Source organism: Microtus oregoni, unplaced genomic scaffold (genome assembly GCF_018167655.1).
Source record: "Microtus oregoni isolate MIOR12 unplaced genomic scaffold, Mior012 000072F_ref0000427, whole genome shotgun sequence".
In the NCBI taxonomy this organism is placed as follows: domain Eukaryota; kingdom Metazoa; phylum Chordata; class Mammalia; order Rodentia; family Cricetidae; genus Microtus; species Microtus oregoni.
The window spans coordinates 2,653,134-2,672,966 of NW_024543979.1; the positions used below are offsets into that span (position 1 = coordinate 2,653,134).

General features: G+C 43.2%; 1 protein-coding gene across 6 annotated transcripts in view; it reads right to left on the reverse strand.

The window, feature by feature from the left end:
• The window catches only part of Wdfy3 (WD repeat and FYVE domain containing 3), a 248,977-nt gene that overhangs the window by 106,262 nt on the left and 122,882 nt on the right, over window positions 1-19,833 (reverse strand). For 5 of the 6 annotated variants that reach the window (XM_041642100.1, XM_041642098.1, XM_041642099.1 and 2 more), the window contains 8 exons: window positions 19,308-19,417; window positions 14,485-14,646; window positions 10,433-10,625; window positions 8,932-9,118; window positions 6,659-6,825; window positions 5,514-5,981; window positions 4,622-4,723; window positions 1,627-1,820 (listed from right to left, as the gene is read on the reverse strand). In XM_041642100.1, coding sequence (XP_041498034.1) covers window positions 1,627-1,820; window positions 4,622-4,723; window positions 5,514-5,981; window positions 6,659-6,825; window positions 8,932-9,118; window positions 10,433-10,625; window positions 14,485-14,646; window positions 19,308-19,417 — 1,583 coding nt within the window. The remainder of the gene's footprint in view (window positions 1-1,626; window positions 1,821-4,621; window positions 4,724-5,513; window positions 5,982-6,658; window positions 6,826-8,931; window positions 9,119-10,432; window positions 10,626-14,484; window positions 14,647-19,307; window positions 19,418-19,833) is intronic. The other variant, XM_041642101.1, reaches the window with a different exon arrangement.

The following is a 19,833-nucleotide window of genomic DNA, read 5'->3' on the forward strand; positions in this document are numbered from 1 at the left end:
CATGTGGGCTGCACAGTTGGAGACTCTGGGAAGCATCTTTGAATGCAGCGAAAATGGAAATTGAAGTTGAGATCCCACATCCTCCCCACAGCTTCCCAGCACTGAGGCGCTAGCCCTGAAATCACAGCACGTCGCACCGTCCACTGCCGCAGGCGCTTCGACCACCAGTGCTGGCTTGGAGATTAGCAAACCGGTAGCCAGGAGAGTGCAAAGCAAAGCAAATCACGTTCTCCGTGACCTCTTGACAGCAAGCATGAACTGTCCTGTCATGGTGCTGTGTTTCTGTCCTTTGTTTATTCAGTCCCCTGCTTTGCTCACTCCCTCACTTTTTGGCTAAAGACAACGATTTAGGCTCACATTGTTACTTTATCTGCCTCAGCTGTATAGTCCCCATTTTCCTAAGGAACCCCGCCTGTTACAACAGAAATGATATTCAGAAATTGTGGATCAATAAATTAATGCAAACATACAAATATCAATGTCTCTTCGTTCTTATGCAGATATTGCTGAAATGCGAAACAAGAATTCTAGCCAAAAACAAGTAAGTCTCTTTTGATTAAAGCTGATACTCAATTGTGCGAGACCAGCTAGCTCTGTCCTTGGCTCCCTGGCCCCCTAGACTCCCACTTCTGACTGTTTAATAAAGCTGTGCTCCAGTTGACAGTGTATAGACACAGGGAGGGCCTTGGGGCAGAGGTTTAGCCAGCAAGCCAAGGAACTGCAATAAAATAAATCAAATTAGGTAGAATGACACAGGGACACCAACAGCATCCATCTCTGCGGAGAGGCTCATGTGAGTGGGTGCATGTGAACGTACAGAACAATATCTACACACAGGAAACGGCGCTAGCTGCTGCTGGAATCACAAGTTTTCTGGCACTTAGACAAATGCTTTCATGTGTCGCTTCATAGTCTTCACTTATCTACCGACCTTGCTAGAGTCACTGAACTCCTATGTAAACAAATTAAAAGGAGAATGTTTAATTTTAGTGAGTTCTAAAGTTTCCTTACATGGCAATGTAACTACAGCACTGTGAGGAAATACATGTACGGAAATCCTGTGCGGAATTAGTGTGGCGGAAAGGATGCATGGGGAAGGACGGGCAGGCTGCGTTATTTTCCTCCTCTGCCCATCAGTACATAAGCGTAGCACCAGATGACCGGAGCTGAATAGATCACATATGTGTTTAGTTTTTACTGACTTCAGACGATTCTAACGAGCCAGGATAACTGCTCCAAGGCCAGTCAGAAGGACCACAGGCACCGACAGGCACGAGTGAGCACGCTTTCCCAAACTCCTAGCATATATAAACTGAGGAGCTTTCGTTATTTTGGATTTTTAACATTTCTCTTGTGTAGGCTCAGTGGTTAAGAGCGAGTACTGCTCTGCAAATGGCCTGAGTTCAATCCCTGGCTTCTCACAACGGACTCCAACTCTAGCTCCATGGCCTTCACTGGCACCCAGTCAAGGGCGTATACACAGATACACACTTGAACACATAATTTTAGAAAGTAATACATAATAAATCTCTTTAAAGAATTTCCTTGATGAAAAGAAGTATATTTAATATAAAAGGACCCTTAGATTTAATAGTAAGAAAGCAGACATGTATTAATCAAATGTACCCTTAAGATGTCGGTCTTCAACTGCAGTTCTGTGGGTGGGGCTGAGTGCATCAGCCCCAGGAGGGTGCCCATGTCGTCGTCCCCATTCGGAGAGAGCACCAGCTGCTGTATGGTCATCAGGGCGTGCTGCCGGCACTGCGGGTACCTGACTATATTGTGTGCACATCGTGCGCCGCCAAACTCTCGGAAGATTCCTGAGGTAGGGAGAAAAGGGACAGCATGGAGTAATGTCAGGCAGTCAGGGTAAGTCAGGTGAACTAAAATTCAACTGCTTCTGTGAGAACAATACCTTAAAGAAATGTGTGGAAAGCTGACATACCTATTTTATCTTTTATACTACAATATAAAAATTGCATTGTGGAATGTCAAGAAAACATACATATATACATTTTCTAGACTTCTTAGAGGAAGATTAATGTCCTGATACAGTCACCATGTTCATTTCTAGAATATCTGAAAATTTTATAGCTTTGCACCAAGAAACCATACACTGAGAGCAAGCACCGACAGGTGTTTGGATAAACAATGCCCAGGTAATACAGGTGTGCACCGAAGGCGGTTTACAGCACTGTGCTGGAGAAGAACGACATCAAATGAGGAAATTCGGCAACACAACAACCAAAACCAAAAATCTACAACAGAAAACACCAGTTGTGGGGACTGCACCAAAGCCTGCCCTCTGCCTATTTAACCCTAAGTCCCAGCTAGTCAGAGACAGCACAGAGTTCATGTCCACAGGCAGTATCCCAGCCCGTGTTCCCACTCACTCAGGATCCCGTTCTCAGATCAATGCTGCCTGCTCTCAGGCTTTAAAAAGAAAGACCAATCATGTAAATCACCAATCTGTATTTCTAACAAGTAGTTCTGCAATCCTTCTTTATAAAATACCTTATAGTTCCACTTTAATTTTATCAGTCTTGTTGCTGCTTACATATTTGATTACCCATGAAACTTAGGATTTTCTTATGATTTTTGTTTCAATGAAAATATGTCAATTAACAGTGCTTTTTTATTTTACCTTGGTGACCATTGTCACCTCAATTTAAGTGGCTTTCCATTTGATAACTCTATAGGAATTATAAAGCCTTGAAGTCAGTGTGAGGTCGTGAACTTCAGACATAACACTTGATCCAGGTTGATATGGGGAGGTTCTGAAGTTCAGACATGACACTGGATCCAGGCTGGTATGGGGAGGGCATGAACTTCGGACATGACACTGGATCCAGGCTGGTATGGGGAGGGCATGAACTTCGGACATGACACTGGATCCAGGCTGATATGGGGAGGGCATGAACTTCGGACATGACACTGGATCCAGGCTTATATGGGGAGGGCATGAACTTCACACATCACACTGGCTCCAGGCTAATATGGAGAGGGCATGAACTTCAGACATGACACTGGATCAGGCTGATATGAAGAGGTCATGAACTTTGGACATGACACTGGATCCAGGCTGATATGGGGAGGTCCTAGAGCTCAAGCCCTACACTTGGGAGTGGGAGGCAGAGAATACGAGGCGAGCTGGAGCTATCAAACAACAAGACTTTGTCTTTAAAACAACAACAAGAAGCCAAACTTAGGGCATGAACTTGTGACGTCCTTTGTACATGAAGGGGGACAAATCCCGAGCCTATCAGACTCCACATGGCTAACAGCTGAAGAATACTTTCTGTGGACCCAGCACAGAGCCTCAGATTACAAGGGAAGAAACATCTTTCCTAAAAAGGAAAAGACAGACACCAAAAGAACACATAGAAATGTCTGTACCTGGGAGGTGCCAAGGCAGTGACTGGGTAAGCAGCTACTCTATAACAGCAAAAAATGATCTGATCCTAGGCTGGACAACTCCACACGACACTACCGAAAGCTAACTTAACAAATTTTTGTTTTTCATTATTTATTGTGTCTGTATCTCAGTCAACTTAATCTAAGTAGCAATAAGCATACTGAGCATTCTACAATGGACAAATGATCCTACAGTGCCCAGGAAATGTCATCTGACTCATAGTTTCTGTCACCGAGTAGATTTATTCAGCTTTGTCTAAGCACTTACCAAACTGTATTTAAACAATCACTTATATAATTATGCACTGCACCTTTCTCAGTGCGGCTGTGATTCTCCTGGGGGAAGAATTATCTTTTCGTCACTGTGAGTTAGTATGTTGGCTGGGACACATTACATTTAAATACGCTGGCTGTAGAGTTTCTCTGTGCTCCCACCAACAGTCACGCATTTTACATGATATGTGGCTTCCCCATACAACCAGAATCCAATTCGAGCTCTTGCACATGTCCTAAGAAGGGCTCCATGATGTGAGCCTGCCCACAAGCCTGAGCTCACTTAGTCCTCTCAAGTTGTCTTAGAATTTTGGTTTCTTTGAGGCAGGGTCTCATGATGTATCCTTTTTTTTAAAAAAAGATTTATTAATTAGGTATACAGGGGTCTTCCTACACATATCCCTGCAGGCCAGAAGAGGGCACCAGATCTCATTACAGATGGTTGTGAGCCACCATGTGGCTTCTGGGAATTTAACTCATAACCTCTGGAGCCATCTCTCCAGCCCTCACTATGTATCCTTTAATCTCTGTGCAGACCAGGCTAGCCTTAAACTCACAGAGATCTGCCTACCTCTGCCTCTTGGGTGCTGGGATTAAAATCAGGCTCTATTACGACTATGAACCACAGCTATGAAAAAGTATTTCAGAAATAATTTAAATAAGGCAATCACTTGAAGAAGAGTACATACTATAACTAAAAAGGGAAAAGAAAGAAAAAAGCCAAACAGAAAGCATACCATAAAAAGCAATAAATATATTTCCAGACAATAACAGCAGTAAAGATTTTGCTGGGGCAGTATTTTAGCAGGCCAAAGGTGCCTCATTTTGGGGGGCTTGACTGTACCATTACTGAACCAGTGTTTCTCCTCCGGATGACAGGAACCCGGAGAGCAGGAGACCCACTCCTGAAGCATGAGCTGTGCTTTCCTGTTACCTGCATTTGTGTTCGAGCCTTGAAGGAGCACGGTCAAGGCCTCCATCACCAACAGAGCCAAGTGTTCTTGGTCTTCAACTGAACTATTATTTCTTGAGTCCCCTAGAAGATAGGTTCAAAGGTCTAAATCACAAAAATTGCTTTTTTATTTGAGCCAGTTTTAGTTGTATAATTAATTCCTTTCATTCTGCCTTTAACATTTACTTTCTCCACTAACACAAATGCTAGTAATATACCCTTCAAAATAACATGTGTCCAGCACCTATCTAAAATATGCCAAACAAATCAGTATTAACGGATTTTTATTTTATGTGGGAAGGTTAGTTATGTAAAAAATATTAAAAATGAAAATGCCAAACAAAGTAAATATGGCCTTCTCATGGGGATTCTAATCAGTGAGGGCAATAGAATTATCATACAAAAAGATGCTTATAAATCAGTTGTCCGTTCAACATGTATTAACTCTTAATTAAATCGTGTCACCTGCTAGATACAGCAGCACTTTAGCTATTTATTAAAAAAGCATATCAAGTTTCTGAAACCACTAAATAGATATAATTGTTCTCTAGACTGAAAATATTTTGAGATACCCACATTTAATTGTATTTAACTAATTGTAATTAATAACAATTTCAATTATTCCAGAAATTTAAAAAGAAATCTCCCAGAGAAAGCAATAAACACAAGTCATGAAGACCATGCATGTTTACTTTGAACTCTCTCCCACTACTGTAAATCAATTCTAGCCCCCTTGCCCAATTTCCTAACAAAAGGTGAAGAAGAAGTTAAGGTTGGGCAATCCGCACCCTAACACCACAATCACATCAACCACCAAATGAGAAACAGTGGCGCCTCACTGACCCTCTCCCAGCATGTCAACCGGGGGGTTTACCTTGCTCACTGAGCGCCTGAGTTGGATCCTTCAAGAGGGCAGCATACTTATGCAAAAGGTTGACCATGACCTCCAGAAGGCCCACCTCTCTGAAGACGTCTTTAAAGATGTAGTCGTGTCTTGTAAACTTCAGGAGGGTTTTCATCGCAATGATGCTACAGTGGTAAGAGGAGCTGGATTTCAACAGGATACTAACGCTAATGAGTTCTTTACAAGGAATATAATTTAAGCTAAAAACGACAAACTCCAGCATTTCAAAGTATTTGTTCTGCACGTCTGGGAGCTTGGCGATCTTCTCCGCAAACTGGGACAGGGTGTGCTGGGACTCTAGGATGAAGTAGTTGGCATTGTCAGCCATGTAAATGTTTGTGATGGCGTCAAGGATGATCTGGGCAAGGAAGTTGGTTTTTGCTTTTAAAAATGCATTCTGAAGAACTGCAAAGGCCTGGACGTTCCTCACACTGTGACCTGACATAGAAAACAAGCACACAAGTGGGTGTCGTGTGGCGTTTCACACAGGGTAAACGATCCCGTGCCAACACAGCATGAGCTTCACCACTATCCACTATTTACCAAGACAAGATCCCGTTTTCATGAGAGGCCTGACTTTTCTTCAAGTTCAAATATTTAATTAAAAATAAATAGAACCAATTAAACATTTAACGCACCATTATGAGGATCAAAATGTTAGAAGAATGTAGCCTATGAAAACTTATTCTCTAACCTAAAGGAAATAATGCGACCTCTTTGTCTTAGGGTTTGCACAACCTTAAAAGATACAGAACACTCATACCTCCTGCTTTCCTTATGTCCCTAGCAGCCCTCCCAGCAGAGGTGAGGCATAGTGTGTGCTCAAACCTCCAGCCACACACAGAGGACATGCAGGAGCAAGACTCAAAGGAGGCCCAGATGACAGGGCTCAAAAGCACGCATCTTCCGATGAACGCCTCTGGTTTAGTGCTACCACACTGTTCTCAACTCCTGGTCCCTCAGACTGAAGAGGGAGAAATTTTTCTGCAGCTCAACTGCGGGCAGAGAACTTAATGGAAAACGGCAATCACTTTCACACTGGTAATTCCTACCAGGATCCACCAGTAGAAACAAATCCACTCCTCCTCCACTCTGGGCACTCAGGAAGAACTCACCTTTGCCTGCAGGCTGAGGTACTGTAAATCCAGGCAACAAGAAGGGGGCCCCTGTGGTGACACCAGCTGGCTTGAGCTCACTGACCCCATACGTGGTCAGGGAAGTTACCAGATTCACCAGATCCTTCAAGGCATCTCTGCATTCTGCCTCTTTCGCTTGTTCCAATCTAGAAAAGGTTGATTTCAGAACATTTTTTTCTTTTGTTAATATTCTTATATTTAATATAGAATTACTTGTCAATTTCAGACTATGTAAGTAAATTTATAAAGTAATTACAAAGTATTTACATTTTTCTCATATACATATTTCTTTAAAAAATTCTAAAGATTGTATTATGCTACATCATAAAGCATTTCAAACCTTTTTCTAATTTATTGTTTTCAAAAGACAGTTTTCTTCTGCTGCCCTGCTGGCCTGAAGCTCTGCATGCCATAGATAATTATGGCATGATTTTATCACTAGGGTCCACTGTGTGTATACACGACAGATCGCTCTTGAGCTAACAGTGATTCTCCTGCCTCAGATAACTCCTCCTAGTAAGTTTTCTCCACAATGTTTAAAAATGAAATTTATGGGAATGCTTAGAGTTATATATATATGCTGCATGGGTTTGTGGGGGTGACGCTGTCAGTCAAAGCTCTGAGAATGCAAAGCAAACTTTGGAGCTGACCTGACTCCTAAGAGCCCCTGCCTGAGGTGGTGAGCGCCCGTCTGAGGTCATGAGGATACGACTCTTGCTGTAGCCCAACTGACAGCACAAAAAGCCCAAGAGAATCCCATTTTCATAAGGACTAAGACTCACCGGAACTTTCCTTATTATAGAAATTACTAATTGTCATCAACATAGACTCAGGAAATGCCTACGACTGGGAAAGGAGAAAGGATGCGGCCAGTGTAATGATTCAGCTGGCAGGATGCACTGTTCTCCTGTGCTTTCCAAGTATTGTTTGGGATTGTCATGAATCTAAGTGTGTGATCAGGTCCACGCCTATTCGGTCGCCAAGTGCTTCCACCCGCCAATCACTTCTCCACCCCAGCTGCATGCAGAGTCAGCTAAGCGATGCCTGCCCACGTGGCTACAAGGGCACCACTAGAGCGTGCCTCTGTGGCCTTTCCGATTGCGTCCATCTGGAGGGAGTCTTCATCTGCTTGTTATTACACCATATTCACAGCTGCACAGCCCTTTCTCCCCCACTGACTATGAAACACGCCCCCCAGAACTCTACTCCAAAACCACGCTTCTGATGTTACTCCAGCCAACCATGGCTTCAGCAGCTAATCCGCTAATGTCCTTCCTCCATGTTTAGAATCCTATACTCTCACCACAGATAAAAGATTGGATTGTGTGGGAGCCTCAAGGTATGAAGGGACAGCTTATCAACTTACAAGCTAAAGAAATGCACCAGTTACTATCCGGGGATGACATTCACATGCCTTCTCCTACAGATGGGGATACCTCCTTGGGGTCACCGATTAGCCAACAGTAAGTAGAATAAAGTCCTTGCAGACAATAAATTCACAAAACAGTGCTGTTCTGTGATACAGCAAGTGTTCCAAAGACAATGAGCATCCAAGGATAGCTAATGGGGACAAGGCCACAGTTCCCAGAACATATGTACCCAGCCAGTTTTGTGTGTAATACTGGAGACAGTGGGGAGGCACAACATTTAGCAATGACTAATCTATCTTATATACACAAGTGCAGTTTCAATCTATGTTGAAAATATAATAAACCAGAAACTTAATAAAAATAACCAGAAACTATATAAGTAACAATAACTTAAAAATAAAAGGCCATGAACTTGAGAAAAGTGAGGGGATGTGGAAGGACTGAATAGAAGAAAGGGCGGGACCAACTGACGCAAATGCAGTCCTCGTGAATGAGATCTCGAGAATTAAATGAAACCAAAAATTTAAACTTTTAGTTTGTCTCTCATACACAAACACACACCACACACACTGGCAAGTAGTATAAGATGAAGAAAAGCAAGACAATAATGAAGCAGGAAGAGTTTACACTTGAGAGCCACACTAAGCAGCCGTCCAGCCTCCTCTGTGGTTACAGGAGAGCGCAGCCATGCTGTGCACTGCCTTTGGCTGTCTCACTCAGGATCCCCTTCTCGGGCGGAAAACAGGAATAACAGGAGAGCAACACCAAGACCCCGAGAACGCATCGAACAGGACGCGCTCCCTGGTTTCTTCTGACGATCCCACCGTCTCTCCCACCGTCTCCACAGACATGTCAAATGTAATCTCAAGCTGTGGGGTTTACCTGAGCAAGAGGTCACAGAGGAAATTATATCCTTGCCATATCCGGAAGTCATCCAGGAGAGTTTGGGAGACGCCGCTGGAGTCTTTGAGGAAGCACGAGAGCCCTGCGAACATTTCGACAATCTCCAGGGGAGACAGGTCGTCGGACTGCTGCATGTTCTGCACACACGTAGACAAACATTCTTTTTCTGTAAAGATAAAAAATTAAGTATGAATTGTCTATATCCACCGCTTAAGAAAAGGGGTTTAAGGAAGAATCACGTGCTAACGTACATATGACACGGGACTGGGTAAGGTTGTTTTTTTTAAAGGGGAAACGAGGCCTCAGATGCATGGGAAGGGGCCCTAAGCGGCAACAAAGTGTAACACAGGAGCAGTTGGGAACCAGCTGATGCTAGCACAGTTCTTACTACACTTTGATGCCATTATTAAACAAAATCTAAATAACTGCCCACTGCCAAATAGTTTTTGATCATTTACACTAATAAATACTCATACAAAGATTAAAAAAAAGAAGAAAGAAATTATCAAGTATTCAATGTGCAAATATAGAACAACTTAATACTTTCATAAATAAAGGGATAAAATGTTACAGTCACATCCTATCAGCAACTATGAGGCCTCAGCATCCTACAACAGAAGCTAAGAATAACATGGGAGAAGAAGGAAGACATCATCAATGGCTAGTTCAGGACGGGGTGTCAGGCCACACACGCATGCACACACACACACACACACACACACACACGCATGCGCGTGCACACACAGACATACACCCACACACATATATGCTTCATATATTAACTCGAGAATTTCAGGACACTTCAGCATTTCTGGCATCCATACAAAGTAAGAGAAACACTTGAGAGGCTGCAGGAATCGCCTTTCACGTCGGCTCCTCAAAGGCCAGATGACACTATGTATACATTAGGAAGACAAAAAAATCTACCTCTTCTATCTATTCTGTATGAGAAAGATTACCAGTGAATTCATGAAATATCTTCAGAAGGACTGGCAGCTACAGCATTTGAAAACACTTGCTTTTTTTTCACTAGGAGAACGGATAGAGACAATGGCATAACCTACACTGAATTAAGACTAACATTCACACAACAGTGAAGTAATTTTAAATTCATATCCATTATGTAGAACCTATGAAAATGCCTTGCCTTAGGAAGACCCAACAAATCATTTTTTTTCTCCTGGTAAGTTTCTGTACATGTGTATCTGGGAATCCTAGGGACTGGACAGACGCTCTCCCACAAACTAGTCAAGTCAAGCTGGGCTACAGGGAGTCTGTTTGTCCTTTCCATTGTGAGAAAGGATCTCACTAAGTTATCCAGACAAAACAAAAATTCACTTCACAGCTGGGGTGGGCCTTGAATTACATCTCTCTGCCTCAGCCAAACTAGACCTGTCAAAATGTATGCATTAACATAAAGGCCAAACTTTGGAACACTTAGAGATAACAGGAGAAAGTGGGAAGACAACAGGCTCCTCACCGTGAATATACTTCACCACGTTGACACTCAGCCCGTGGCGGGAGATGGTCGTGAGGACCTCCCCCGCGCTCTTCCTCCAGGGCAGGTTATAGGGGGGGCACCAAGAGGTTATTGCACTGAACAAGAGCTGCAGGTCATCCTTCTGGGCTAGCTCCTCCGCTGGAGAAACGAAACTGCACAGCTTTACTAAGATCTAGATGGAAAAGGAAACAAGAGAGTGTGCTACCCAGAAGGTGTGGGACCAAAACTTCACCCACACTTCCACGTGGGTACTGGGCAGTCAGTAAAATCACGGTGACCACTGCTCTTAGGAACGTTAAAAGATATCTAGGGATCAGGTGTGTGCTGGAGACTGTGCTTAAAAAACCTCACTTCCCCTTCTTCTATCTTTGGATAATTCAGCTTGAAACAGAATAAAACAGCATTGCTATACTTCTTTTCAGTATCAGTACTTTAATTTTCTAATTTTCTCTTTCTTTTTAAATTTTTTTTGGGGGGGGTGTTGAAACAGGGATTCTCTATGTATCCTTGGCTGGCCTGGAATACACACAGATTCCTTCTGCCTCTGCCTCCCCAGTGCTGGAATTAAAGGTGTGTGCCACCACAACTGCCCATTTTAACTTCCTTATTTAGTTCTTCTGTTCTTTATTTGCTCTGGTGAAATATATATTTTTTAAAGTATAACAACTGATATTAGATAGTTAAAGTGAGTTTTAAATTGTTTCCATTTTATATAGAAGTAGGAAGAAATCTCTAATTAGTATAAATCATCATAATTTCAAAATATCGTTCAATTACATCTAATTGATATAAACTCGCTGAAATCTGGCTTTCAGCAAAGACTGTCAGTTCCAGAAGGAAGAGCTAACTGTGACCTGCAAGATTACTCTAGCTTGGCATTTTGCTGCACTGGCGCTGCTCTCCAATAGTGCAAGTAGACTCTGCCCTCAACAGTCTCTCCCTTCTGATCCAAGTTCAGCGTGAGGGACAATCACCTTCTCCATGATGAAGCCCCTCACCTAGACATTTGTGAGATATCAGACACCACAGAATCATTCCTTCAGCTCAACAACATTCTTCAGGAACTGTGGGTCCCTTAACACCAGGGAGAGCACGGCTCCATGAACTAAAGAATCAGAGAACGGGAAATAGCGCGCCCTGCCTGCAAAGCCAGGTCGTCCGTGTCCTACTCAGAGTCAAAACTTTCTTAACTAACATAGGCTTCCTAGTTCATACCTGTCAACCCACAGGAAGAGAGGGCTGAGAGGGTGAAAGGCTCCCATGGTTAGCAAACATAGGCACCTTCTCTACAAAAGGCCTGGAGGAATTTCTGGATGCAGAGCACCCCCTGATGTGTGCTTCTCTTGCCTAAGCAAACACAGCAAGGCTAAGCTGATAAAGGGGATGCTGTCGGCTCTGTTTGATTCTACTTGTGATTCTGCAATTAGAACAGATGCCATTTCTCTAATTCATAACAAAAAACAAACCGAAATAGTAAAAACTAAAAAATAAAATCCAAACCAAATCCCTGCTCACTGCTGAACCCTAAAATAACTAACTGGCTCTCAATTTACTGCCGAGTGACTCTTGAAAATCATTTAGCCTAACCCTGTCCCTCGGGCCGGAAATGCTGTCTATCGCTGCTCTCTCCTTCCCTGCAGGACTTCTCGTCCAAGCGTGGTAGAGGCAGAACTGCTCACACGGACCAGGCAGTGGATGCCTGCGTGCAGCGGCACCAACTGCTAAGGTCCCAGGAAACCATCTGTCGTCATAGAATACAAACACAGAGATTTCCTCCAGCTTGATGCATTTAATAAGCTCGTCCCAGTCTTTTTCCTTAACAAAGTGATAGATATGGTGTCTATCTGGGGTGAGGCAGGAAAACAAAGGAACTGACACAGTGGCGAAGGAGCGCACAAGGTCCTCGCCACGGTTGGGTTACACGCATGACGTCAGCTCCCACAATGCAAAGGGGGAGTCTGAAGCTCTACGTTCCTTTGCACCTTAACATTTAACAACTGCAGTACATTAACAAGAGCCTTGCACTATTTGAAGTTAAGATCTATCCCTTTCAAACACTGGGCGTCAATTTCTTAAAGAAACAGAGCCCCGTGCCTGCTTAGATGCTAGGATTAGAAAATCGGCTTCTACTTGCTGCTTATGGTCTCAGCTAATTTTTTTTTTGAATGAAAAGATGTCACTGAAACGGGGCCGCCACTCTTAACTGTCAAGATTAACCCACTACACTCATCAGCAAGGTCTCACAGAAACTTTAATTCCTATGTGATGCTTTTCTTCACCTAATCCTACAGTTCTGATCATCTGCCAAATGCCAATGTAATTATTTTGGCAATAAACGAAAGTTCTATGGTTAAACACTGTTGTTCAAGTGACATGGGATGAAGTGTTAAAGTTTAGTATAAGAATATATGATTAATCAAGTGTTCAAAAATTCTTTTTTTTTTTTTTTTGAGACAGGGTTCCATGTAGCCCAAGACAGCTTTGAGCTCCACAGGGAGCAGGGGCTGATCTTGAAGACCTTATCCTATGCTTCCTTATGCTGGGATCACAGATGTGTGCCACCACCCCTAGCTAGTGCAGCGCTGGGGACTGACCCAGGACTTCCTATCTCATAAACGAGCACTCAACAAACCAAGGCCCTGAAATATTTATTGAGATAGTATTTTGTTTGGTGATGCGAGTCTATTTTATAGCTGGCTAGTGTCCCAGGCTCCATCCTGCTGCAGTAGCGCCTTCTCAAGGTCTTGCAGAGAGGACCATGAGAGGCACACGGGCCACCGGCGTCAGACCCACCGTCCTCTAGTCTCGCTGCTCTCGCAACAACAGCAGCGAGTCGCTATGCAAAGTCTAGTCTGTGCTGAGCAGAGAACTACAGCTCAAACTCAAAAGCCTGTAGACACACACTTTTCACTTTGTAGATAAGGAACCTATATCCTTGTTTACATAACTTCAGAAACCTAGATTCAACGGTGTTATGAGTGTATTATGCACTGAAGTTTCTAAAAACCTCATCCAATTCATAATCTTCAGCACAGGAAGTGACAGACTGTAGTGTTAGCTATACACACTGCTTGCTGTCTATGGACCTATAGGTTCTAATCTTACAAGGCTGGAACCTTACCCCTAGAACCCTTTCCTACAGCTTTCCCTCCCGCATCGCTTGTTCTCATTTCCTGAAGACTGTAGCCACCTCACGCAAGTGCAATCATTTTGCATTTGTCATTTGTTTTGTTTTGGTTTTATTTGCTTTGTTTTTTAAATTATATTAGGTCCATGGACAGACTATATTCTAAATGTTTGAAGCTTAAAAGTTTTTCTCCCACAGAAGACCATGGGGTGCTGTATGTGACGGTGCTTAAAAAAGGCCTTTTACCTTCATTTAACACAGTGCTATAAAAGAACAGGGAAGGGAATTCCCAAAGTTCAGAGGAGTTGGCAGGAGACAGGAGGAGGTGGCAGTAGACAGTTGGAAGTCCAGCAGGAGAAGCCAGTAGATAGACAGTAGGAAGTGGCAGCAGCCAGTATAAATCACTATTTTCTAAGTTGAATATTTATAAGCCTGGCAAATCCTATCTATAAATAAAAATTGCATAGCATTTTTGTTATTATAAGACATTTCTCAAATCTCAATATGACAAACTCAGCAAAAAATTATTTCCTTAATCTAATTTTAGAGACATCATTGATACTTCCCATGTAATTTTAACAGCTGGACCTGTTTGCAGAATCAATTGCACTAACACCTTCAAACATCCCCAGAAAGGATTTTCATATTGCTTCTGCAAGAAAATGCAATTATGAGGAAAAGCCACACCATAATAAATACCAATGAAAGTGAAAACAAGCAAGCAAATATGGGGGTGCATTCCCATAATCCCAGCACCTGGGAGGCTGAGACAGGAGGCTGTGGTTTGCAGTCAGCCTGGCCTACAGCGAGAACCCATGCTAGAAGAAGACAAAACATCTACGTAAGAAATGCTCTAGTCATCTTACTGACACAGAAACAACCCGCAAGGTGAGTGCCCGCTTACCTGTACAAAGACTTTCTGGAGCAGTCCGCGGCGCTCCGCTAGAGGTAGCTCATTCTGGGCACCTCCACCTGCCTCAGGCACATGTGGAAGGTCAAAGAACAGATACAGACATTTAACCAGGGTGGAAGGCACTGACATCGTTGTCATGCAGTCCACGGTTTTCTGGAAGACAAACCAACCGAAGTGAGTAGAGAGATGGAATTACTGGAGCTGGGACAGCTAACGTCGTCACAAAGATGGGCTAGAGCGCCATATATGAGCCAAGCTCACTCTTGAATGCAGGGAAGATTTAAAAACCGGCTTCAGACTGAGAAACAGTCAATTTGCCATTTGGGCAAATCTGCTCTAATCAAATGTTAAGAGTGGTTTGCTACAGTGAAGTAAGTAACTTATTAAATATATTTATTTATTAAGCGGCTTGTTTCACAGAACATAAACCTTAGGAGTTTAAGAAAAACACATAACACCACAAATGGTGAAACTACTTAATCTCCGGGGCCTCTTCTCGCTCTCCTCTCTGTCTCTTTCTCTGACTCTCTCTCACAAATGAAGAGAACTGTGTATACAGTTCAGGATAAACAAAGATGGCAGCTAAAATACAACAGACACTAACAGTTAAGTTTGGTGGCACAGGCTGCAACAGGTGGAGACAGGAGGGTCCCAAGGTCAAACTTTATCTGGACAACAAGGTAACCATGAGGCCAGGCTAGTCTACTTACTAAGACTGTCTCAAAAGAAAAACTAGAACAAGGCTTGGAGAAAACCTTAGGATAGAATTCTTTCCTTGAAGACAAGAGGTTCCGAGTCGAATCCCAGTCGGAAGAAATAAATGAATCATTCAGTCAGTAGACTCACCGGCCACTAAACAGTGTATTGACATCTGTTTTACCTCCACTTTCATCTCTATTTCATTGGGATGGTCTTGGGTGGGAAGGACATCTGAGAGACACACATGATGTGCTATCATTTTCAGAGATTTACAAAACGAAATTATCAATAGTCTTTTAGGGATCATTTCAGTGTTGCTAAGAAGTATGATATAATTATCAAAAAATCCACAGTGCAGTGGGGCAGAAAGTTAGACTATAGTAGGGACCGGCAATATCTTCAATTCGCTTATTTACTTTCTCATCAGATATATTTATTGAGTATCTAGGGCAGAGGTTCTCAACATATGGCTCACAACTCCTTGGGATGTGAAATGATCCTTTTACAAGGGTTCGCCTAGGACTTTTAGAAAACCAGGATATTTACATTATTATTCATAACAGGAGCAGTGTCACTGTAACAAAGTAGCAAAGAAAAGAATTTTAGGGTGGTAGTGGGGTGTAGTGGCATTTCATTGTATTTTAATAAAGCTTGCCTGAAGATCAGAGAGTAAAGAAGCCCCATTGGCCAGCCTTACAAACCAGGCAGTGGTGGTGACACACACCTTTAATCCTAGTAGACACACTAGTTTCATAGAAACCAAGTGTTAGTGGTGCACACCTTTAATCCCAGCACTAGAGAGGAATATAAGACAAGAGGAGACAGCTCTCAGACACAGTCTCATTCCGAGATTCCTGGAGACAGGATCTCAAGTCCAGACTGAGGTCAAAGTAAGAGTGGCTGGCTGCGTTGTTTTTCTGGTCTTCAGGTTGAACCCCAATTTCTGTCTCTGAGTTTTTATTAATTGTGCTGGGGAGGGGTCACCACAGCATGTGGAACTGTATTAAAGGGGCGTAGCATTAGGAAGACCGAGGATCACTGGACTAGGCCATGTGAGACAGCCCATGGGAAGCTGCAGGCCAGGACTAGGAATCCCTCCCTTTCAAAGGACCATATGACTAGGACTATAACCATTGACAGACCCCTAAGTGACTCTGATCTAAACCCCCCACTGACAACAGCAGTACATGCAACCCAATATGAACGGGAAGAATCAACAAGGTCTGAAATGAAACAGATAATTACAAATAACTAAATAAGTTGGGGAAACACCACCTGAAGACACTTGGGATGTGAGACCACATATTTGAAGAACTACAGAGTCCAAAATGGCAGGTGCTTGAAAGCTTCAATAAAGATGACTTAGGGTGTGGCATTTACACCTCCGACTCAACACTGCATGGTCCTCACAAAGACAGCAATCGAAGCTCATCACTGACATACCCTGCTTTAGGTGGGAGAGCCAGTTGAGGGTGCACGCCCAATAATCCACGAAAATGTCCTCACACTCTAGCTTGACTCTTTTCTTTTTAAACTGGTGGCAGACACCCAATGAAATACCAACAAACAAGAACAGAAACTGAATTCAGAACATTAGCTTGTAGCAGCACAGATCATAAACAGCCAGAGGAGAGGGATCAGGGAAACCAATCAGAACGCCACATGCGAGGTGAACCGATCAGATATAGTCCTGGGGTGAGGGTGGAGAGGAGGGGAAGTTTCGAGAACAAGGCTTTAAAGGTCTGGCCCACGTCTGCATAGACATCACCGTTCCCTGCAGACTCGCTGCCTCCTTGGCTTTGGTTTGCGGCTTCTCAACCCCACAAGCCACCACGTAGCTAGCGTGTAGTTCAAGTCTTTGTCATTTCTCCGAGTTTCCCAAATCCCATTCTTTCCTCTAACCCTCAACCTCACAATGTTTACGGCATTTCTACTGTCGAGGAGCGACACGTGGCTCATCACCGTATTTTATGCTATATTTTATCTGCCTCTTATATGTTGAGTCAGGACTACAGTCATCTTGCTATCACACTGGTGCCAGCAGAAAACGGCTCTCAAACAAAAACACCAGCTCAAGGCATAATGCGCAATTTGCTTTTTAAATGCAACATTTTCCAGTCAAATTCTCACTAGCTTTCCCTTTCCATTATGCAAAGCACTATGGTTTCCCATTCTCATCTTATTACCGGTGCATTTGAGGCACGACTTGGCATCCAAACTGTACCATATTTGTCATCGTTTTAAGTGACTGAGGCGCCACTGGCTGCTTCTTTTTTTTTTGAGACTTGGTTTCATGATGTAGCCCAGGCTGCCCCATAACTCACAGGCTAGCCTAGGCTGACCTCACATTTTTCCAACTTCTGTCTCAGCCTCCTGATCATAGCAGCAGACTACCACGTCAGGCTCTTTTCTTAGCTGAAAAGCCAGGTAGCCATCTCCATCCAGTGATCTTTTTTTTGTTGTTGTTGTGTTAGGTGTTACCCCCTAGGGCAGCCCTCTCACCATAAAAAGATCTTAATTAAGCATTTATAAAAAGTTTTAGTAACTTTCAGAAACATTTCAATTAAAACAACACATAGGAAGTATTGATAACAATTATTTCATTTCAAAGATAATATTTAAATAGCATATAAGGATACAGTGCTTTAAATTGAATCTGGGTACTGTGGTATAGAGGTATTTGCAGCTATAGTTAATGGCAGAAGGAACTGGGAATTCTGCTAGTCCTCTAGTGCAGCTGTAGACACTGACATGGTGGTCTATGCAAGCACTACCTGAAGGTTGTTATTTATGGTGAGTGGACGCCCCCCAACCCGGGACTCGAGGGATATCTGAGATGCACCACTTTCTAGGTTGAAACGTAAACAGTAAGTTCTGAAAATCAGGATAAGTTGGTCTGACAGGTTCTCTAAGCATCTTCAGTGAGGGCAGACAAACCAGGAAGCTGCAGAGAACACGGGCTGTTCCGAGGAAAAGTCCAAGCACTGAGGGCTCAGGCTGGTGAGCACTTTAAGACTGCAGTTGCTAAAGGTACCCCGTTTCTGCAGTGACTTTAGTAAGTGTCGTTGTTAAGAATGTTGGGGTTTTCTAAGTCCACTAAGTTTAGACAACAGATACTGAACACTGGTTTTCCTTCTAATAGGTAATTATACTCGAGATTTAGAAAACCAAAAAACCCTTCACATCCCAAGATGTCAAATACAAAACTATGGTGTCCAAATGTCTCACTCATGAGTACATTCAACATGTCTCAGGTCAGATAATCAGGTGAAAACATCCTTCTGAAACTCAAGATGTTAGTCTTCCTTACTTCCTGTAAAAATCAGAAATACTCATAAATAGTCTGTGTCGTTTATTTATTAGCTGAAGATATTACATGAGTGCATGTTCTAAGCCAGAATTTTTCTAATGTGAGTCACACACATGCTGGGTATGCCCACTGCTGGCTAGCTCCCTTGGGCCACCAGTGGTCCATCTTGTTGCCTACTATGCTCCATAATGGTATACTTATGTGTGTTGTAACATGACAAAGACGGAAACATGGCAGCGCCTCATGTGATGTGGGAGTGTCATATATCAATCTGTTGATTTCATTGGTTAAGCAATAAAGAAACTGGTTGGCCCTGATAGGTTAAAACATAGGTGGGAGGAGTAAACAGAACAGAATGCTGGGAGGAAGAGGAAGTGAGCTCAGAGAGACGCCATGCTCCCCTCTCCCAGATGGACGCGAGAGCTCTGCTCTCTGAGGCACACGCGATGAAGCTCCGACCCAGGATGGACATAGGCTAGAATCTTTCCCGGTAAGACTGATGCTACACAGATTATTAGAAATGGGCTAGTCCAGGTGCAAGAGTTAGCCGAGAAGAGGATAGATATAATGGGCCAGGCAGTGTTTAAATGAATACAATTTGTGTGTTGTTATTTCGGGGCATAAGCTAGCCAGGCAGCCGGGGTGCTGGGGACGCAGCCCCGCCGCTCCTATTACTACACTCATGGAGCTGTCATGAGAAGCACGGAAGTAGAACGTACAAGGCAGAAATGATTACTGTAGCATTGAAATCCCAAGACAGTACACTGAAGGGGTCCTTTACCAAACACCATCACTGTGCGCTCACCTGACCAGAGGATGCCAGCAGGTTGATGGTTGTCAGCAGCATCCAGCCTCTACTGGCTTCTTCACTCTGATTGATCTCCAAGAACTGGACAATGGCCCGACTTGCAGCCTCTATAAAACCAAAGGGAAGCCAGTAAGCAGGAGAAAATCCCTTATAAACTTAAAAAAACCCATAAAACATATCAGGGAAAGCATCATTTCCTAAGCACACATTTTATAATAGCATTATTTTGTACTCTATGAAAAAATAAAATACAGTCTTTTAATGAATATTTGTGTGTGAGAGAGGGAATGAAGTAGAAAACACTACTTTAAGACTGTGTGTGACACTGTGAGTCCATAGAAAACGGTGGTGAGAGGATCAAAGACACTGCCTGCGTCCATTACACCTACACCCACAGGGACTACTTGACAGGCTAGCCCAGGGACGGAGAAACAGTAAGATAGATGAGCATCCTCCACAGAATGGTAGAGTTAGAAGAATATCTAAAAGTCAATTTAGTTGATAATGACTTTGGACTGGCGAG